The sequence below is a fragment of the Pan paniscus genome, chromosome 2, assembly GCF_029289425.2.
Source record: "Pan paniscus chromosome 2, NHGRI_mPanPan1-v2.0_pri, whole genome shotgun sequence".
Lineage (NCBI taxonomy): Eukaryota > Metazoa > Chordata > Mammalia > Primates > Hominidae > Pan > Pan paniscus.
The window spans coordinates 25,698,929-25,722,639 of NC_085926.1; the positions used below are offsets into that span (position 1 = coordinate 25,698,929).

The 23,711-nt window shown below is 36.1% G+C and overlaps 2 protein-coding genes and 1 pseudogene across 6 annotated transcripts in view; 2 read left to right on the forward strand and 1 right to left on the reverse strand.

The window, feature by feature from the left end:
• The window catches only part of NGLY1 (N-glycanase 1), a 64,218-nt gene that overhangs the window by 20,523 nt on the left and 19,984 nt on the right, over nucleotides 1-23,711 (reverse strand). For all 5 annotated transcript variants that reach the window (XM_024928238.4, XM_008951630.4, XM_034955991.3 and 2 more), the window contains exon 4: nucleotides 11,260-11,425. In XM_024928238.4, coding sequence (XP_024784006.2) covers nucleotides 11,260-11,425 — 166 coding nt within the window. The remainder of the gene's footprint in view (nucleotides 1-11,259; nucleotides 11,426-23,711) is intronic.
• On the forward strand, nucleotides 666-11,251 carry LOC117979610 (large ribosomal subunit protein eL32-like). Its single transcript, XM_034955993.3, is given in 2 exon segments — nucleotides 666-9,731; nucleotides 9,733-11,251. Coding segments are annotated over 2 exon segments (408 nt in total). The 5' UTR covers nucleotides 666-9,644; the 3' UTR covers nucleotides 10,054-11,251.
• Nucleotides 12,453-21,783, forward strand: LOC117979609 (transcription initiation factor TFIID subunit 9B-like; annotated as a pseudogene).

The window sequence follows — 23,711 nt, forward strand, 5'->3', positions numbered from 1 at the left end:
GAGAACCAAGTAAGAACTAAAACTGACAAAACTTAAACTATCCAAACATATTTATTCTCAAATACGAACCTGAAAAATATGAAAACATAAGATGATTTTCAGGTTTTCACTAATAAGAGGCAAGAAGAAACTGTCATTTATTATGCACTAGGCTGAAATACAATGACATGTATAACTGCACATTAAAAACAGTAGAACATTTACCATTTTATATCCCCTAACTGACATTATGCATTAACAAGTGAGCTGAACACAATGACCTCTTAGGGAACTATAGTCAGTTAGGAATTGATCCTGAAGTACAAGGGAGGTAGAAAAATAAATTTGATTTTGAAAAACATTTAAAAATGGGATACATTGAATTTGTTATCAGGTATATACACAAGTAAACATGAAACAATCACAAAAGGCAGAAATCACAGAATTCCAGACATTTAAAAAATCATCCTATTAGCCTTTCTATTAGGGCTTCAACTGTACAATATAATCCATCCATGGATACTCATCCCCAAACACATAAAAACACAACCATATCTCTAGTATATATAACAACCCTAGTAAGTTATAACATGACAGATAATATACCCACTTTTCCATAAACAGATCTCTCTTGTTCATATTCAAGACCATGGTATCTCTGGCAAGAAGGGAAGGAGAGGGAAAATCAATCTTAAAAACATATATAGGGGGTTCTCATCTCTATCTTTAATGTTTTATGATTAAAACAGAGTGATAATAAAACATAAATATGAAGGACATATATAGCATAATGATAAAATCTAATAAAGCTTGATGTTGGTCATAGGTATATGATATATTATACTTTGTTCTTGTATTTATGTTTGATGTATTTCAAAATAAAAAACTACAGAAAAAAAACTACAGAGAATGTAAAAAGGCCAGTTCCTGGAGGGAAAACTCAATATTTCTAAAGCTGATAACCTTCCACAAATTAATCTATAATTTAATACAATCCCAATTAAAATTATAAAATATTTTTTCATAAAATTTGACAAGCTAGCCAGGTGTGGCGGCTCACACCTCTAATCCCAGCACTTTGGGAGGCCAAGGTAGGCAGATCACCTGAGGTCAGGAGTTCGAGACCAGCCTGGCCAACATGGTGAAACTTCGTCTCTACTAAAAACTACAAAAATTTTCTGGGTTTGGTGGTAGGTGCCTGTGATCCCAGCTACTTGGGAGGCTGAGGCAGGAGAATCACCTGAACCTGGGATGCAGAGGTTGCAGTGAGCCAAGATCATGCCATTGCACTCCAGCCTGAGTGACAGAGTGAAACTCTGTCTCATTAAAAAAAAAAAAAAAAAAAAAAATTGACAAGCTAACTACAAAATCCCATGTGAAAGAGAAAATGCACAAAATAGCCAACACAACTTTGAATAAGAATCATAAGGTAAATTTGCCTACCGTGTATCAAGACATATTATAAAACTCTAATATTTAAAACATTGTGGTATTAGTGAAGAATAAACAGATCAATGAAACAAAAGAGTTCTGAAAGACATATTTCTAAGCAAATGCACAGTATTTAATAAAGTTAGCATTTTAAAGCAGCTCTAACAGGATGGACTGTTTCAATAAATGATATTAGGACAAATAGCTATCTATCAGATCCCTACTATAGTTCATTAAAAAAAAACTCTCTGGAATAATATAAAATAATAGAAGTTTATAGGTGAGTATGTTTATGTTTATGACTTTGGGTTAGGAAGGTCTTAAGCAAGCAAGATACAAACTGTAAAATCAATAATGAAAAAAATTAAATTTTCTTATGTTAAAAATAAAAACTTTTGAATTTCAAAAGCTACACTAAAGAACTCTGGGAGGAAAACTTTGTAACATGTCTAACAAAGAAAAGATAAATTTCTGGCCGGGCACGGTGGCTCACGTCTATAATCCCAGCACTTTAGGAGGCTGAGGTGGGAGGATCACTTGAGGTCAGGAGTTGGAGAACAGCCTGCCCAACATGGTGAAACCCCATCTCTACTAAAAATACAAAAGAAAAAAAAAAATTAGCCGGGCATGGTGGCAGGTACCTGTAATCCCAGCTACTCAGGAAGCTGAGGCAGAAGAATCACTTGAACCTGGGAGGCGGAGGTTGCAGTGAGCCGAGATCGCGCCACTGCACTCCAATCTGGGCGACAACAGCAAAACTCTGTCTCAAAAAGATAAATTTCTAAATACATAAAGAACTTCTATAAATCAGTAAGAACATTAAGAAACCCACTAGAAAAATTCACAAAGTCCATAAAAGAAATTCAATACTTTCATTAAGTGGAAACAAATATTCTTAGACACTTCTAGTATAAATTGGAAGGCAATTTGGCAGGATCCATTATAATATAAAAGTATTACACACACTTGACATTTCAGTATCTATCCAAGAGAAATACTTGTGCATGTGTGCCAGGAGACATGGTTTACAAGAATCTCCACTGTGGTGGCATTTAGAACAGAGAAAATGGAAACAACCTCTATGTCCATCAGTAAGGAATTGTATAAATAATAGTGTATGTACAATCAAACACTATGGAGTTAAAAAGCTGTCCAATACATATTTGTAAATGAAAAACACCAAGGAGCTGAATATATATGAGATGATAAATTTTAAATAAACCTCACACAACTTAAACTATTTTTATAGATAATTATTTACAGGTATAAATATCCAGGACAAGACATGAAAAGGAACAGAACTGAATGGCAGGGAGAGTTTGGCGTTTCCCATATAATATGAAAGCTTTCCAACAGGAAGATATTAATGGATTAGTTACATTAAAAACAAAGTTTTAAAAACAGAGGACTGTCATTCTCCTTCTCAGTCTAGTGCCTACCATGCAGCAGCTACAGTAATCTTTTTAAAAGTACAGGCCAGATTATGTGACTTAAAAAACCCTCCAATGGGTTTCCATCTCATTCAAAATAAAATTCAAAGTCCCAACTCTTGTTCTTTCAGCTGGCTCCCTGTCGTAGGCTAAAAAATGGCCCTCAGAGGATATCCACATCCTAATCACTGTAGCCTATGAATGTAGTTACTTTATGTGGCAAAAAAAAAAAAAAAGGTCTTTGCAGATATTATAAACTTAAGGATCTCTAGATGGGGAGATTATCCTGGAATATGTGGATAAATTCAATCACAATTAACCTCATAAAAAGCAAGTAAATGGAGATTTTACACACAGAGAAGGCAATGTGAAGATGGGACAGAGAGAGATTTGAAGAAGCTGGCCTTAAGACCAGACTGTTGCAGCCACAAACCAAGGACTGCCAGCAGCAACCAAAAGCTGGAAGAGGCAAAGAACAGATTCTCCCCTCCAAAAGGAGCGTGGCTCTGGGGATACTTTGATTTCCCGCTGTGATAATGATTTTGGATTTCTGCCTTCTGGAACTGTAAGAACAAATTTCTTTTTATTTCACCAAGTTTGTGGTAATTTGTTATAGTAGCCCCAGGAAACTTAAATACCCTCTTACCTCTCTGACCTCAAACCCTATCTCCTTCTGTCTTGTTCACTGGCTACAGCCACCATGCTCTCCCTGCCATCTCTTAAACTTGCCAACCTCACTCCCACCTCAGGAGGCCTTTGCAGTTGCTCATGCCTTCTACCTAAAAGGGAAATCATTGCTTTTTAGAGAAGCCATCCCTGAAAATCTTGTATCAAACAGCATCTTACTAGTCGTCACTCAATCTGTTCTCCCATTGGTCTTCCTAGCACTTTTCACTAGTGTGTGTGTGTGTCTCTTTCCATAATGGTAGGTACTTAGTTTTGTTCACTGCTATATCCCCAACACTTAGTGTTCTGCTTGCTATACACTAGATGCTTAATAAATATTTGAATGATGAAAGGACTGAACAAACATGCCTCAAAATATTACTTAGAATTTTAATTGTTCACCAAATAGTCATTATCAAGACCAAGAAGAAAGGAAAGGAAAACAGAGTATTTGTACTTCTGTTACATACTCCAGGTATAATCCAGCTGAAAGTATGACTATTAAACAGTAACACCCAATTAAGGGTCAATGTTCCTCATTTAAACAATATCCTTAACTAGGGGCTCAGAGAAATAAAAGTATTCCTGTACGATGAAAGCTCAGAAATCTCAGAGATAAGGGAAGCCTGATTTAGATGCTAAATTCTGTGAATACTGGGTTTATTTCAAAAATATAATTAAGACTTCAAATTTCTAAAGTTACCATCTTCAAAAATACCATATAAACGTAGATTTCTAGTAACTTCTCAGTGACAAAATAAAATCAACAAGTTTAGACCTAACTCCATTCTCTGAAAACCACTTCAATATACAAAAGAGAATGAGAAAATGGGTAAAAACATCAGTAGAGGTAGCCTCATCCATGTTCTCCATCTCATATCTTCACATACAATTTAGTAGGCCAAGATATATTTTGTTACCACTTTTCAAAAATGGGTTCTTCCTCCTCCAAAAAGGTGTTCTACCTGTATCTGGAACATGCAATCATGACAAACCTTCAGTCTACCAGGCCAAAGCTATCAAATCATGCTTCTCTATCTCATTTGGCAGTGCCACAAGGTCCCCATTTCTGCATCAAACCAAAACACTTTCCCCAGTCCACAGACCCAGAATATGATTTTGTCTGGAAAGGAAAAAACAGTCCACTGCACTAATGAAAGAAAACCACCAACTTGGCTAGCGGGGGCTTCGTCATCATCTCAGTGCCATTCACTCACTGGGGCAGAGACTGATGGTGGCCATATAATATCCACTTGCTATTTCTTCCTCATTTATAGAATTTCAATTTTGGAGGGATGACAATGCACCAGTTAAAAAACTACAGATCCCAACTTCCCTTGCGGCTAAGTGTGGCTAAATGACTAAGCTTCATGTTACTCCAAGGAAGACTACTTCAAGAGAAGAAGCTCAAATTAGAGATAAAACCTTTATGCCTTTTCTCCGTTTCTTCTTCCTGATGTTTGGTCTGGAAATGTAATGGCTGGAGCTGCAGCAGCCATTTTGGACTACGAGGTGATGTGAAGGATGGAAAACATGTACATCTGAGCCGAAAGACAGAAGGCACCTAGGTCTTTGATGATAGCTCACCATTAGCTCCAGACTGACTACCTCCATAATTTCTTACATGAGAAAATAATCTCTAAGCCACCAGTCATTTTACTCATAGCACAACCTAATCCTAATTGATATACTCATTATGCCTACCATATCACTTATTTCACTATATGTTTCCTTCACTTGTTACTCTTCCTCTTCCCATATCCTGCTGTTTCTAAAATATTGACATCCAATAGAATTTTCAGCAATAATGGAAATAATTCCTATTCCTACTGTCCAGTAGGGTTGTCACTAACTTGTGGTTATTGAGTAGCTGAAATGTGCTGAGTGTGACTGAAGAACTTGATTTTTCATCTAATTTAAATGTAAATATCCATATGTGGCTAGTGCTACACTGTTTTCTAGAACCTCTGTAATCCTACCTCTCCACCCTGTCCTCTCAATTTCAGCAATCTCATTTACCTGCATGGCTTTACCTATCATCCTAAAGTGTATTTCAAGGCTTGACTTCTTATCGAATTTCCAGGCCTATGTTTTCACTTGGCAGTCCAGATAGTAGGCACCTCAACTCACTCTTCCTTTCCCTTTAAAACCTGTTTCTACTGACTCCTTTAATTTCCTAGTTGCCTAGATTCAAAGTTACCCAGTCATCTTTGACATCTTCCTTATATATACATGACGCCTTATCCTATTGACTGCAAATTCCACATAGTCTATAACCCCAACAATTTTCACATCCATCTTCTCCCTTGTAATCTCAACCCTCTGTTCACCCTCTTATCCCTCTTATGTAAATTAGATTACTATTGTGTTTTAATTTTTCTCTCCCTGTACTCTTTTGATTTTAATTCATTTCACAAGTTATTACTAGATTAATCTTCCTTAAATACAGTCTGATGTCACTCAAAGTTTCAATAGTCAATCCTGCTGAATTACCTATTCGAGAACACCTGAGAAATTATTTTCTGCTTTCTGATGAATAAGGTTATGTAACATTTATGCTATATGTTCAATTATAGTCACAATATAACATTAGTCTTTTGGCCAAGACGTGTTTCCTTTGAATTTCTTTGGTCTTTACTATTTCAAACCTTATTAGAAATATGCTTTGTTTCATTTTACTAATTTTTTTTGAAAACATTAAAAATGAACTCGGTATACACTGCTCTGTCTGAAATTCAATGTCAACCAAAATATGGTTTCAGCCTACTTGATCTTCCACTGCTTTATATACACCCTACCCTACACACAGTCTAACTGTATTATTCATTGTTCCCAAATAGAGCCTGTCCTTCTCTGCCTCTATGCATGTTGATCACTACACTTGGAAGAAAATCCCCAATCCCTTAGTATGTATTTTGACATATTTTATAAATCCCACTCATCCTTCATGCCCTTAAAAAAAAAATCTTTTACTGATTTTCATAATTTTCACTACTAATCTGCTGTGTCATTTCTTTCCTATTTTAATTAAAACTTTTTAAGCGTTAAAGAATATATACACAGATCTTAAATACACATACTCCAATGTGATGAAGTTATTGATAGTTTGTCTTCTCCCTATTTTCCAAAGTTTCTACAACCCCTGTATTATCTTTATAATTAGAAAGAAAAAATGCTGGAGCAAATGTTAGCAGGGAACATCAGCAGATTTTTATGGGAAATGGACTTTAAGTCTTAGCTAATGGACTTGAAGGATTCTTGGTCCACTGATAAGACCATTCCCACCGTGAGGACAGATGGACAAATGCATCAGGATAAACATAACGTTCACCTAACTAATGCTCTTTATTGTATATTTTTGCTCCTTGAGCAATTTCCTGGTTGTTATTTGCCTAGAGAGAGGAAATATGAGGGACACAAACAGGAACATTCTGTCTCTATGCTATTTCTCACTGAAGTTTATTCATTTAGCAACATAATGGTTTTTTTTATTTTTTATTTTTTGAGACGGAGTTTCGCTCTTTTGCCCAGGCTGCAGTGCAGTGGTGCAATCTCTACTCACTGCAACCTCTGCCTTCCGGTTTCAAGCGATTCTCCTGCCTCAGACTCCCGAGTAGCTGGGATTATGGGCATCTGCAACTGCAAATTAGCCTGGCTAATTTTTGTATTTTTAGTACAGACGGGGTTTCACCATGTTGGCCAAGCTGGTCTACAACATAATGTTTTAAAAATTATACTTCATACATTACATTTGTTGGACTCTGCTTTACACTCAGTCGATCTGCATATTTGAATTCTCATCTTCTATTTAGCTGCTTCTTAAGGCAAGGCTATATTATTATCCTGTCTCTCCCCTGCAGGGCCCAGCCCAATGACTCAAACACAAAACATGTTCAGTAAGTACCTGATAAACAGGCATTTCTATAAGTCATCGTATCAAGGACCACAGTACTTTGAAGCTGGACAGGGCCTGTATAATCACATATTAATAAACATTCTTATTGTACACACAGGAAAAAAACTGTTAATACAAGAAGAGAACAACTGTCTTAAGGTTAGCAGGCCTGTAGCAGAAGTAAATCTAAGGCCCAAGCCAGTCATCAAAAATTTAAAAATGGCATAGTGTAATATTTTTAAAAAGACAAAAATTACCAAAATACAAAGGGTAGCAAAATATATAAATGACATTTGTGAAAATTGATCAAATGGTTAAAAAAGGAAGAGACACATATAGTTAAGCCTTCAGAGGGATTTCTGGTTTCATCTTCCAGTTTCTAGCAAGCAGAGGTCAATACTCTCACCTTTAAAACAATAAAAAGCTCAACTGAAATCAGTGACCTTTCTTGGACCCATTAGAGAACTGAGGTCACAGAGTGAACTATCACCCCAAAGTCCAAAAAGATAGACAAATATAGAGAATCACAGCCAAAATCTGCTTACATGGAAAAGAAGTCACTAGAGCCATAAACTGGTAAGGACATTTAAATAGCAATTTTGACAAACTGCTGGAAGCTGAGTATGGACTAGCTTGGGAGTAAGAAATTCAGTCTTGGGAGAGGTCCCCACACTTCTGTGCATTTTGTCTGCAGGAAGCCCACCAGGTTTTCACAATGAAGAACCAAGACAAATCCTTTGTGGCTCTAGAAAAGATGGGAAGAGTAAGAATTGTGAGGTATACCCAGAGTGTTCTTCACAATTTAGGCCTCTCCAGGGAAAAAGATTTTACCAGAGTCTTCTCTGAACTGGGGGAAGGACATATATTTCCCTGACTCCAGCCCCTTGTAGCCTTCCTGTCTCACCTATGGGGGTAAAAAGGCTAACAAACACTTGTGAAAGGCACAGGCCCAGAGATATAGGCCCACTAAAATACTGAGATTTAATCAAAAGATTATAGAACCTTCTCCTTGATACCTTACCATCACACCAATAGGGCTCCAGTATAATAACAATGGATTACAACTAAACGAACACCAAGCAGGATAAATGCAGACTGTAATGAGGAGTTCTTAGGGAAGCCTAAAGACAATGGGGGAGACGACAAGAACACTGGAGGAATTTGAAGCCTCTGATACCTACGGCTAAAGCAAACATGAAAACAACTCTAGTTAGATTAATTCCTAGGTAGATTAGCATAAAACCTTACATGAAAGGCCTGTTTACCTCAGTTCCTATTATCCAGTACATCATGCCCAGCTTTTACATGTATTATTTATTTCTAAAAATTATCATTCTTATTTCTACATGAAGAAACTGAGTCATAGAGATTAAATTACTTGCTCAGTGATGCACAGGAAGTAGCAGAGCTGAATTTATACAAAGACAGTTGACTCCAAAACCTACTCTTAATCAATAAATAATGTCTCTCTACTCATAAAAGTGAGTCAATGGTCTATTCATATGGATTAATTCTGAATATGGTTTCTGTTAGATTCACATTAAAATTCACTAATTTAAATTCACTAATGATGCTATCATATATTCTGTGGGCTAAAGTTCTACTTTACCTAAAAATATTCACATACCAATGATTAAACTGCAAATGCATATTCAGGTAAAAAAAAAGTTTTTAAGAAGAATGTTCAAAAGACTTGAATAAACATTTCTCCAAAGAAGATATTCAAATGACCAATAAGCACATGAAAAAAATGCTCAATATCATGAATTAGGAAAATGCAAATCAAAAACTACAGTGACATACCACTTCATCCCCATTAGCATGGCTACTATTGAAAAATCAGAAAATAATAAGTGTTGGTAAAAACAGGGGAAATTAGAACACTTGTGCACTCTTAGCAGGAATGTAAAATGATACAGTCACTGTGGAAAACAGTATGGTGGTTCCTCAAAAAATTAAAAATAGAATTGCCATAAGATCCAGCAGTTTCACTTCTGGGTGTATACCAAAAATAATTGCAACCAGGATTTCAGACTAAAGTATTTAAACACCCACGTTCATAGCAACACTATTCACGATAGCCAAAATATTGAAACAACCCAAGTATCCATGAATAAATGAATAAATGGATATGCAAAATGTGATATATACATAAACAGGATATTATTCACCTTAAAAAGGAAGGAAGCTCTCTCCTCCTCAGCACTGCCTACAGAGGTGGCAGCCATCTCCTCTTCGGCCTCATGGCCGCCCTCAGACCCCTTGTGAAGCCCAAGATCATCAAAAAGAGAACCAAGAAGTTCATCCGGCACCAGTCTGACTGATATGTCAAAAATTAAGTATAACTGGCGGAAACCCAGAGGTATTGACGACAGGGTTCATAGAAGGTTCAAGGGCCAGATCTTGATGCCCAACATTAGTTATGGGAGCAACAAAAAAACAAAGCACATGCTGCCCAGTGGCTTCCACAAGTTCCTGGTCCACAACGTCAAGGAGGTTGAAGTGCTGCTGATGTGCAACAAAACTTACTGTGCTGAGATTGCTCACAATGTTTCCTCCAAGAACTGCAAAGCCATCAAGGAAAGAGCCACCCAGCTGGCCATCAGAGTCACCAACCCCAATGCCAGGCTGCACAGCGAAGAAAATGAGTAGACAGCTCATGTGCATGTTTTGTGTTTAAATAAAACTGTAAAAACTGCCAAAAAAAAAAAAAAAAAAAAGAAGGAAATTCTGCAATATGTTACAACCTAGATGTACCAGTTTGTTCTTATGCTGCTATGATGAAATACCTGCAACTGGGTAATTTATAAAGAAGAGGTTTAATTGACTCACAGTTCCACATGGCTGGGGAGGCCTCCCAAAACTTACAATCATGGCAGAAGGCACCTTTTCACACGGCAGCAGGAGAGAGAATGAGTGCAAGCAGGGGAAATGCCAGATGCTTATAAAACCATCAGATCTCCTGGGACTCACTCATTATTATGAGAGCAGCATCAGGGAAACCACCACCATGATTCAATTACCTCCAACTGGTCCCACCCTTGACACACAGGGATTATAAGGATTACAATTCAAGGTGAGATTTGGGTGGGGACACAGAGCCAAACCATATCACTGGATGAACCCTGAGGTTCATTATGCTAAGTGAAATAAACCAGTCACCAAAAGACAAATACTGTATGATTCCACTTATATAAGATAGAATAGTCAAAATCACAGCGACAAAGTAGAATAGTCGTTGCTGGAAGCTGGGGAAGGATTATTATTTAATGAGTATAGTTTCAATTTTACAGATAAAAAAAGCTATAGATGGTGGTAATGGCTGAACAACATTATGACTATATTTAATAACACTGAAATGTACACTTAAAAATGGGTAAGATGGTCAATTTTGTTATATGTATTTTACCTCAATTAAAAAATTGAAAAAAAAGGTGATATGTGCCCATGAGGTATATGCAATAAAATTATACTATTATCGTACTTCTTAAAAATTCAAATTGAAATAGGTTAAGTATTTATAATGTATAACACTGTAAAACAATGTATAAGAGCAAAAGGCACTACAACTGTCCATGGTATATGCTGGGGATTGGTTCCAGGACCCCCACCTATACCAGAATCCACACATACTCATGTCTCACAGTCAGCCCTGCAGAACCCATGTATATAAAGAGTTGACCCTCCGTATATGGGTTTTGCATCCTGTGAATCCACATTTGGTTTAAAAGAATCCACATATAAGTGGACCCATGCAGTTCAAACCCATGTTATTCAAGGGTCAGTTGTATTTCAGTATTTTCTGTTTATTTAGCAATGATTTACATTTAGCAATAAATGATTATGTAAAGCTACTACCTTTATCCAATTTTCTAGCTCTTGATAACTTTTCTTGTGATTTCCTTTTTAGTTCTTGGACTGGAATACAAGCCAACGCTTTCTCCTGAAGAGCAGGATTTTCATAGACCAGCACATGCTGAATGTTGGACTGAAGAACTTCTAGAATGGCTGAATCAGCAGTAACCTAATAGGAAAAAAAAAACTGAAATTAACTTTTCACTATATGCTACAAAAATAATATATAATAAAAAAACACTGTGGTTTTATGATTTTACAGATAGAAGGGAATGTATGGATTCACTTAAATATAATAATTATACCCATAAACTTCATAACATTAGTATTAGGAGACAGTCACATTTGTGTCAGAGCCTAAGATCTATCTATTTTTTTCCTTTTGTATATACTATTAAGGATATATTTAAATAAGGATATGCGGAATTCTTGAATACAAGCATGGATCAATACAGAGCTCTGATCTATGCATCTAATGGCCCCTTCCACTTTAAATCCCTGTAATGTACAGCAGTAGCAAAAGAGGTGTGCTCTTAAAGAACCAGGAATTTTGAGAAGTTCCTGAAAGAGAAAAGGCAAATATGAAAGGACTAAAGGAAGAAACCTCCAGAGAGGATGGTGATGAAAAGTAAAAAAAAGTTTCCAAAATAATCCCAAGGGCAGAGAAGCCATAGGATCTACAGAATAGGAAGTGTCCTCAGGGCAAGCATTAGGAAGAGTGGTTGGACTCTGGAGGAACAGCTAATTATCTCGGCTTCTCCCTCCTTGTCACCTTATCAACAAAGAGGTCTGCCTCTGAGCAGTAAGTGTGCATACTTAGAGTCACAAAAGGAAAGGGGAGTAACCAAGCTCAGAACTGTTGCCACTGGCACATCCCATTGTGCAACATGTACTGCCCTTCTCCACAACTGTTAGAAGCAAATGCAGTATTCACAGACAAGCTGGCAGGACCTCTCAAATACATATGGATCTACAACAACTGTGGGGGAGATGCATGAGAATCAGTATCAGAAGAACTAATCCTGTAGCAATGACAGCAAATACAGAAAAAATTTTAAAAAGTTTCAATAGTACACTATATTCAGAGAAAACTCAACTATAGATCTTGGACGTAAAAATTTTATTTATTTATTTATTACTATTTTTTTTTGAGACAGAGTCTCACTGTGTTGCCCAGGCTGGAGTGCAGTGGTGAGATCCTGGCTCACTGCAACCTCTGCCTCCTGGGTTCAAGTGATTCTCCTCCCTCAGCTTTCTGAGTAGCTGGGAGCACAGGTGCCACCACCATGCCCAGCTAATTTTTGTATTTTTAGTAGAGATGGGGTTTCACCATATTGGCCAGGCTGGTCTCGAACTCCTGACCTTGTGATCCACCCGCCTCAGCCTCCCAAAGTGCTGGGATTACAGGCATAAGCCACCACGCCTGGCTAGATATAAAAATTTAAACATTAAAATAAAGAAGAAGCCAGGCACTTTGGGAGGCCAAGGTGGAAGGATTACTTGAGTAGGGAGTTCTAGGCCAACCTCGGTAATAGAGCAAGATCCTATCTCTTAAAAAAAAAAAAATTAAGTAGTCAGGCATAGTGTTGTGTGCCTGTAGTCCCAGCTACTCAGGAGGCTAAGGTGGGTAGATCGTTGAGCCCAGGAGGTCAAGGCTACAGTGAGCTGTGACTGCCCTACTGCACCCAGCCTGGGCAATGTAGTCTCAAAAATAAATTAATAAGTAATATAAAATAAATAATATAAAATAAAGAAGAAAGCATAGATGGTGTCAAACGGTAGAATAAACATGGCTAAAGAGTGATCAGTCAATTAGTAACCAAAGGCATTTTCTGAGAATGAGGATAAAAAGAACAAACAGACATTGAGGATAAATCCAAAACTTCTCACATCCAGTTAAGGGAAATTCCAGAAAGACAGTAAAAACAATGGAGAAGGCAACTGCTCAAAAAAATAACAGAAATAAATTTCTCATAGCTGAAGAGCTAGTACGTATGGAAAACAAAACAAAACAAAATGCTAAGCATATAATGATGACATTTTACAATAGCAAGGCTAAAAACAAAATCCTAAGAGTCTTCAAGTAAGAAGAAACATTACACGCAAAGAAAAAATTATTTGATGTCAGATATTTCATTGGAAACAATGAAGCAATTTTTTTTGAAAATCTGAGGGGAAATGATTAGGAACACAGAATTCATTCCCAGTTAAACTAATCATGTACAGGGGCAAAATAAATACATTTTCTGATATGTAACAATACAGAAAGTATATCACTCTCAAATCCTATCTAAAGGAATTATTAGGAAAGTTATTATAGCCAAAAAAAATATAGCTTACATAAATTTTTAAAAATAAATACATACTTGAGAGCAGGATCTAAATAAAAGCACCAGTACAAGTTTCGATTGGTACAGATAATCACAATTGGAAAGCAAAATCTCAATTTTTTCATAGGAAAGGTAGCAAGGAAGGGAGCAGAACAGAGGTTCTTGTCTTACGGGAAGATGTTGGTAGAAAAATATAAAATTAAAAACTTGCATTACAGATTTCAGGTCAATAATTAAAAGACTAAAAAGATTATATTTAACTTCCTAACTCTTAAAGGAATAAACCTATTATAGAAAAAAAACTTGATCTAAACAAAACAGGGAGAAAAGAAAAAAAAGCAAGAACATAAACAACACAAAATAAGATATCAGAAATAAGTTTAAACATATTAGCAATTAGAATAAATGTGAATGGGTTAAATGTGCATATTGCAAAGTAGAGACAGGTCGATAACAACAACAAAAAACCATTACCAAATACTTACATGTCAGGCACTGTATTAAGCACTGGAATGGGTGCACAAGACAGACATGATCAAGTTAAGGTCTATAGGGAAAAGGTATTCAACAAATAATGACAGACCCACCACAGTAACTCAAAAATATTTGTCTGTGTGTGAATGTGTTAGATACTGGAAAAATAATGGAGACCAAAATAGATATGGACGTTACCCTCAAAAAGCAAGTAGTCTATGGATACAAAAACAAGCAAATACTGATAATGTTCATTTACTCAAATGTTATCCTTTATTTGCTAGGTGCTGGGGATATAATGGTTAAAAATTAATCATAGGGTAAATATTATTAAGCAAATATATAGCATAAAATGAGACTTTACAACAAGGTCCTTGAACCTGAACTTTTTTGTGGCACAATAGGAAGGATGAGAAGAAGCTAACAAAAAGGGAAGGAAAAGACCATTCCTGTCAGAAGGAACAGCACAAAGGTAGATGGGGATTGCTTAGCATATTTTGAAGGATCAGAGAGATCAGTGTTTAGTACCCAGAGAACTAAGGGGAAAGCAGTGGAGAGATAAAGATCTTTCTGGTCGCTTTTCATTGCAATGATAAGCCATTAAAGAGACTTAAGCAAGAAGAGTAAAACGATCTGATCTGTTTTCAGAATATCACTTTAGCCACTATGCAGAGAAAGCAGGCATCAGAAGACCCCATGGGGGACTACTGCAGAACTCCAAGAGAGCTGGTGGCTTAAATTAGGGTAGTTTTACAACTGTTAGGAAAAAAAAAAAGTGAATGGATACGAAAAGAACTTAAGAAATAAAATCAATAAGTTTTGGTGACTGTACTATGAAGTCAAGAGTATTTGGAAAAGGAAAAGAACACATTAGAGATGACTCAAGTGTTTTTTGTTTGTTTGTTTGTTTGTTTTGATACGAGCAACTGGGTCAGCACTTGAACCACTTGCAGCAGGAGAAAAACCATGAAATGACCAACTAAGTTAAAGACTACCAATAGGCTCTCTCTCCGGATAACGAGTGGCTGGATAACATGGAATTGGGCAAGATGGCACTTCCCAAGAACGCTCCTAGGGATGCCTTGGTGATGGCACAGATCTCGAAGGATATGGGAATCACAGACTACAAACCAAAGGTTATAAATCAAATTTTGGAATTTGCTTTCCGAAATGTGACTACAATTCTGGATGATGCAAAAATTTATTCAAGCCATACTAAGAAACCTAATGTTGATGCAGATGATGTGAGACTGGCAATCCAGTGTCGTGCTGATCTTTCACCTCTCTTCCCCCAAGAGGTTTCTTACTGGATATTGCAAGGCAGAAAAATCAAACCCCTTTGCCACTGATTAAGCCATATGCAGGACCTAGACTCCCACCTGATAGATACTGCTTAACAGCTCCAAACTATAGGCTGAAGTCCTTAATTAAAAAGGGACCTAACCAAGGGAGGCTAGTTCTACGACTGACTGTTGGTGCTGTTAGTAGCAAACCTACCACTCCTACTATAGTGACCCCACAAACAGTGTCTGTCACAAATAAAGTTTCAACTCCAATGTCAGTGACAAGCCAAAGATTTAACAGTGCAGATTCCACCTTCTCGGTCCACACCTGTCAAACCAGTTCCTGCAACAACTGCAGTTCAAAATGTTCCAACTAATCCCTCAATGATTGGGCCCAAAAATATTCTTATTCCCATCAACATGGTTTCGTCATAGAACACAGCCAATGAAGCAAACCCACTGAAGAGAAAAACATGAAGATGATGATGACAATGATACTATGTAAGGAATTATAGTCTAGTCTAGATGCATTTCAAAAGGAAAGCTGGTTTTGAGCCCAATATACTGAACTAGAATATTCTATATCTTCTCGTTTTACCTTAAAAGACTGCAGTATTTTTCATATTAGTTAAAACTGTTAGATCTCTTTAGTAAACATACAAAATGTGCTTTTCATTAGGCTTCAATTACAAACAGTTAAGTACTTGTTTCTTAATAGTTTCATTAATGTTGAGTCCTTATATGGCAATTCTGTTTTTGAGACACTTTTCTGCCTTTTATCACTGACGGCAGCACCTAAGTTTTAGGTTCTACAGCCTGCTCAGCAGATTTATCTTTTACAGCATGATTTCTAATCTACATTTAAATACTACTTTATTTTATAAGGTAATATAGCCACTTTTGTTGTCACTAGCTTTTTTATTTTTACCAAATCTCTCAATTTAGGAAACATTTTTGGAAAGCGTGGATTTGGAGGAGAGATTCTAAATCCATTTTGAATGTATTTGTTTCTTGGCCTTCCTTAATTCCCCAACTGAACTCCCTTTCTAAATCCCATTCATTTTCTGCACCTACCCCATAGGTTTGTTTCTCTCCATTGTTCTTAAATGTAAAAGGCCATACCTGGAATTTAAAAAATATCATTCCTGGTAATACAGCTCAGTGTCATTTTCATATTTTTAAAACATTCTCTACATGCCTAATGTTTTGTGATTCACTTTAACCTGATGGTTTGCATTTGCTGTTTTTCACTCTATATCAGAACAGTTGGGTTTTACTCCTTAGTTTTTATGCCTGTTGAGCTTTCTGTGCTTTTGACAGGCAGTTTTGGGTCAGTTACAGTTTTAGTCTTATATTCCAAGTTGATAACTCTACCATATTTCACATTTCTAAATTTAACAGAGATGCTATAGGTTAAAATTTGTTTTGATAAGTAATTACACTGGACCTAGGCAAAACCAATGAAGAACAAGTGTTTTCTTCCCTTTTATCACATACATGTATGTTTTGATCACTGCTGCTTGAGTCCTCCAATTGGTATAATTCAGATCACATTTTTAACTAGTTGCTGAGGATATCACATATAAGATGGGATCAAACCTGAAAGTAAGACACTAATGGTTCTCCATCCTCTAAAAGGCCAACAAAGAAAACAAACTAGTGTGGCGTGATGTGACTTGCATTTATGTGCACTCTGCATTGGTTTCCCAATAATACTGTAATATTGCTGAACACTTTCCCTGTTTTCCTCTTATACACATCTTAAAGTCATATTGGGAAAGATGGAAAGCTTTCGAGAATATAAACAGACCTGTTTTGTTTTTCTTAAGTTCAACATATATTTGCAGACTTTTGTAAAATAAATGTTCATATCATAATTTAGAATTTATAGCCAAGGATCCTCAAAACATAAGTTTCATCTTAGGCTAGTGCTTGATATATCTAAGGAAAAAGTCCAGTAACAGAGAAGAAATGTCTCAAATGTCTCATCAGTTTTAGAGTTTTTTGATATTAGGGAAAGGTAATAGAAAAACAGGTAAAATGTATAAAAATAGACCTGATCAGCTTCATAGGAGATAAATATTTGTTATATAGCATTGGATATCATTACTTGAATGTTCTCAGGGAGGCAGCAAGTCAAAAGGCCTAGGTTCTAGTCCTAGCTCCATCATTCACCAACTGTGTGACCTTACTTCACCTCTTAGCTTTGCTCTCAATAGTAGTAGGAAAATAACACCTACCCTGCCTACCTCACAGGGCTGTTGTAAGGGTTCGACTGGTATATGTGAAAGTTCTTTCAAAACTGTATAATACTATATGACTATAAGGAAATATTAATGTATTTGTTCCAAGGCTATTAATAAAAATTTGAGCTTAAAAGAAAAAAGACTACCGAATAGTAAAAACCAACTGAAAAAAGTCAATTAAATTTGGCAACATGGAAATCACTGATCATAGTAAGAATACAGTCTAACGATAGCATTAATAAGGAAAACAATTTGCAAGAGACTGAGTCATACAAGTGATGTGCAACAGTGGGCTGGCTAAGCTGTAGCAAAGGAACTGTACGAGAAGGTCCACGAAGATGTGGACAGAAAGTATGAGAATTTCTGTTTATATTTTGTCTGACAAGTAAAACAATTAAGTTATAATAATATTTACTATCTGAATTAACAGTGCCTCCCTCACAGACTGGAGAAGCTACCCTGAGGTAAGAGAAAAAAATGTCATAAAGTCAAAGGGTTAACAGTGGCACCCGCACTCCTACTTCTGCAGCTGTCATGTGACAAAGCTGTGCAGTTCAAATGGGCTGGGTTAAGTGGAATTACAGATTATATGATTTTAACTAAATTAACGCTCAATCTAGCTTAAAAAGATTACAAAGAACTCTAGGCCCTAAGGCTAATACTAATAATAAAAGCACACATTAACAAAGAGAAAATGGCAAGGCAAACACATCATCTGCTTTTTTAGCATAAGCACTTCAACAGCTACATTTTAGTGCAAAAAAGAAAATCACTAACAATCTAATGAGATCTAACAAAGCCCCTTAAATTCAAAATTATCAAGACTATTTTAAATATGGATTTGTATACATTCATTAGGTAATATAGTATTAATAAATTTTTTGGTGGGGCATGGTGGCTTATGGCTATAACCCTAGCACTTTTGGCAGCTGAGGCAGGCGGATTGCTTGAGACCAGGAGTTCCAGACCACCCTGAGCAACATGGCAAGACCCTCATCTCTACAAAAAATAAAGACAAATTAGCTGGGCTTGGGGCACACACCTGTAGTCCCAGCTACTTGGAAGGCTGAGGTGGGAGGATCATTTGAGCCCAGGAGGTCAGAGCTGCAGTGAGCTGTGATCATGCCACTGCGTTCCAGCCTGAGCGACAAAGTGAGACCCTGTCTCAAAATAAATAAATAAATATTTTTGAATTAAACATATTATTTACTATTTAGATCCTCTTTACATTGTCTTATAATGTGAACAGTATATTGCCGTAGTAGTACATGTATATAACACATAAACAAATGAACAAAAATATATTGACAATATGTGCTGAAAAATATTTTACTGATAGGGCATATAATTAAAGTATGGAGACCCACTAGAAACGTATATAAGAAATAAAGATGCAACAATGAGTACTGGGAAGAGGAGGTGAGAAAGACAGGGCATGGAGGACCAGGGATATTTGTATGTTGCCTTGTTTCTAAGATAGGAGAGCTTAAAGGTAAAGCTCTTAAACATTATCCTGCTTGTTAAAAATGTAGATTCCAAACTTCACCCCTCTTCCATTTTGATTCAGCCAGCCTGGAATTATGTTCAGAAATTTGCGTGTGATGCCAGTGGAACAACCTTAAATGAAAACCGGCCTAAAACAAGGTTTAAATGCCACTAGGAAGATTCCCCAAGAAAAGAACAGGTCCAAGATGGGGCACTGTCCATGTGAGATTCCATGGTGAACAGAGGAGAAGGGATACAGGGAGAGAGGAGCAACTGGCCTTTATTAAGAGCAGACACATTGCCTCCATTACAGAAGAGATGGGTGCAACAGCTGACAAAAGAAATGTAGAGTTGGTGATGACAAGTCCGGGGAATTCGCCATGGAAACAAATATGCTCCTTTACTAGGATTAGTATAGAAACAGGAAAAAAAAAAAAAAAAAAAAAGAAATGTGCCCATTTTTATTTGAAAAAATTCATATTAAAATGAAGCACTTATAGTGTCTCATTTTATTTTTCCTAAATGCAGACTTTCATTTACCAAGAAGGTAAGAATTCATCCAGAGTATTTTTATTTTCAATTTAATTCTTTTCAATCTGGAAATTACCTCATTCATTGTAGTTTTAATGGCACTCAAAATATTTTAAACAATAAAGTTTATATTCTTGCCTTATTTCTTTACATATTCATTGGCACAACTCTGAAAAAACTAAGTCATAAAAATAGAAGGTTGCTGATTACATGGTGATTACAGCAGCTGGGTAACCATGTACTAATGCTACATAAGGCAGCAGTTAATTGAGAGACTAAAGTTACTTAGAGTACAAATGGAAGTTTAAAATGTGAAATCTGTTGGTTTTAGATCAAAGAGATTTTTCCTTCACTAATCATACTTCCAATTATTTTGATTTCTGATATGAGATATATTTAAGACTTCATAAGAAAAAAAGTACAATGTGTATAATTTTGTCAAATCGTGGGAATTAATCAATGGAAGTTAGATTAGCAAATTCACTTCTTTAGTTAAAAAAAAAAAAAAACACACACACACACACACACAACAAATCAAGGCTTGAGCCTACTTGCCCTCTCTTTAATTTTAGGCAACCCTTTATTTTGAGGCTTTAAAATTTAGAACTTGTTTTTAGACATAAAAGTTTTGTTATTTTAAATATGTTTTAATCAACTTGTGACTTCAATAAACTTATTTAAAGAAAAACTTTTCTATTTATAAAGGTAATACATGTTGCTTCAAAAAATATTTCAGAAAATACTCAATAGTATAAATAATATGAAAGCACCCATAATTTCATCACTCAGAGTACATTATGGTTAAGATGTTTGTGTATGGCCTTCCAAACCTTTAAAAAATGAACATATATATATGTGTGTGTGTGTGTATGTTTCTAATAAGAAAAATCAAAATATTACACATATACAGACAACATTTGTTGTTCAATTTTGGAATTCTCAGTTTACCTTTTTTCCATATAATAATGTTATTCATGTGAAAACAGATCACATCTTCATTTTTAACAGACGCTAAGTATGCTGATATAAGGACACAATGTAATCCCCTATCAAAGGGCATGCAGGTATTAGTTAACTTTTAAGAGTGGTAGGTTCATGAAAAAGAAAGTGGATGTTTAAATCTTATGTTCAAATAGGTTTCTTCTCTTACAAAGCTAGCACACAGGCCGGGCACGGTGGCTCACGCCTGTAACCCAGCACTTTGGGAGGCCAAGGTGGGCGGATCACCTGAGGTTGGGAGTTCGAGACCAGCCTGACCAACATGGAGAAACCCCGTCTCTACTAAAAATGCAAAAACTAGCCAGACGTGGTGGCACATGCCTGTAATCCCAGCTACTACGGAGGCTGAGGCAGGAGAATCACTTGAACCCAGGAGGCAGAAGTTGCGGTGAGCCGAGATCACACCATTGCACTCCAGCCTGGGCAACAAGAGTGAAACTCTGTCTCAAAAAAAGTTCGCACACAGATCTAAACTAAGACTAACAGGTTTCCTTATTGTTGGTTTATGAGATAAAATTAGTTTTAAAATTAACTAGTTCGTTTTATTATTTATCATTATCTGATAATATACAACTTTTATAATTTCAATGAAATAATCACAAATTATGATAATTGGTTTAAATAAACACATACCCATATATAAATTGGCAGTAACTTCTAGAGTGATAAAGAGTTGATGAAAAGTTCCTAACAATTTCATATACATACTCAAAGTAGTCATGTGCTAAATAAAAGCATACATTTAGATTAGCTGAGTAAAAAGTACTGAATGTATATTTTAAGCATATTATACTTCAGAATCACATTTTCAACCAAGATAAAGTTGTGAAGCTGGAAACATAATGCTTCTAACATTCTGAGGTACCATGTCATTGAAAAATTGTCCTTGCTGTTTTGAATCTGCTTTTGGAAGGCAATGGGTATAAAAATAAAGGATTATCAGAAAGTTACTTCCATTAGGAACACTAAACACTTAGCATGTACAACCAGCAAGTTTGAAAATCAATTAAGTCATCAGGCAAATGCAAATTAAAACCAAAATGAAATACTACTTAACAACCACTAAAATGGGTATACTAAAAGACAGTAACAATGGTTGGTGAGGATACTAAGAAACGGGAAGCCTCACATATTTCTGATGATAAAGTAAAATGGTACAATTTTGAAAAACAGCTTGGTAATTTCTTAAAAACATAAATATAAACTTACCATACAACCCAGTGGTTCCACTCCTAGGAATCTACTCAAGAGAAATAAAAACATATGTCTACACAAAAATTTGTATGTGAATGTTCACAGCAGCATTATTCATAATAGGCAAACATGGGAAACAACCCAAATGTCCATCAACTAATGAATGGAAACAATATGTGGCATATCCTTAAAATGGAATATTATTCAACAATAAAAAGGAACAAAATACTGATATATCCTGCAATACGAAGAACTTCAAAAATGTTACACAAAGAGCCAGAAACAAAAGATTACATACTATAATTCTATTAACATAAAATGTCCAGAAAAAGTAGCAAGATTAACTTTCTAACAACCACCACCACTATCATCATTTATTGAGTATCAATATATTCCAGTATTTTGTATCTTAAAAGCTTACTGGCAAACGTCAACATCAGTGACTATCATCTTGACTTATACATCGACATTTTACTTGATATAGTTTTAACCAAAAAAAAAAAAGTTATAAGTTCACTAGGACTTATCTAGTTTATACACAGGTTAGATGCTTTAAAAAATATCTCTCTGGCTCCCTGACTTTGGTACATTTTAATTCTCAGTATCTCCACTCAAAATGGGCAAGGTAGAAGAAAACTGTCAAATTCTGTAGTATAGCAACTAATGATGAAAGCATAATTAACAAAATACTTTAAAGAAATACATATATTCCAGTGATCCACGAATAACCAAGAGTTGTCTATGAAAAACAAGATTCATTCTAATTTCTCTCAACTTCAACACAGAAGATATTTTGTCTGAAGGACTAGAGTAGTAAGAATTGATATACACTAGCCTACTAATAGCATACACCTTTGAGAAAATTTATTTTCTTCTACACTAGAATGTGTTTTGCCAACAGAATGACATTCTGTTTTTAGTGTAGTGTTTAGAGGCTTTCTGGTGACTGACAGGATTTTAAAGACCTGGAACTATATCTGAACTGTAAGATTAAGAACTAAAAAAAAGGGCTGGGTGTGGTGGTTCACATCTGTAATCCAGCACTTTGGGAGGCCAAGGCAGGTGGATCACTTGAGGTCAGGAGTTTTGAGACCAGCCTGGCACCCATGGAGAAACCCCGTCTCTACTAAAAACACAAAAAATTAGCCAGGTGTGGTGGCAGGTGCCTATAATCCCAGCTACTCGGGAGGCGCAGGCTATAGAATCTCTTGAACCCAGGAGGTGGGGGTTGCAGTGAGCCAAGATTGTGCCATTGCATTCTAGCCTGGGCAACAAGAGTGAAACTCCGCCTCCAAAAGAAGAAAAAACAAAAATTAGCAAGGAGTGATGGTGCATGCCTTTATTTCCAGAAACTCAGGAGGCTGAGGCACGAGAATCACTTGAACCTGGGAGGCAGAGGTTGCAGTGAGCCAAGATTTTGCCACTGTACTACAGCCTGGACAGAATGAGACTCTGTCTCAAAAAAAGAAAAAAACAAAACAAAAGAAAAGAAGTTTAAACAAGATTAAGAAAATGTGAATGGCTTTCCTGAGCCAGGACACTAATAAAATACTACTTAGCCCAGGAAAGAGATATTTTGTAAAATAAAATGTTTGCAAGCTTTTTTGCAGATTGGTTAACTATGTGCATTTTAAACTATAATACTGCAATTAAAAAGATAAAGTAGGAAATCTTAAAAAATATATTCTAACACTGTAATTGGAAAACTCCTAAGAAAAGGTGTTAAAAACCAAGAAAGATGTTAAGTGAGCTTCTGTAACTGTACCAACCTTAACTGCAAAACTGATGAAGACCTAAGGTATTCAAAATGGAATGCACATGATCTCAGGGAGGGGCATAAAAATCCATTGAGGTGCTTGTTAGACTTACAGAAATATCACAAGAATTTTTCTGACAGTAAAAACTTAGGAATA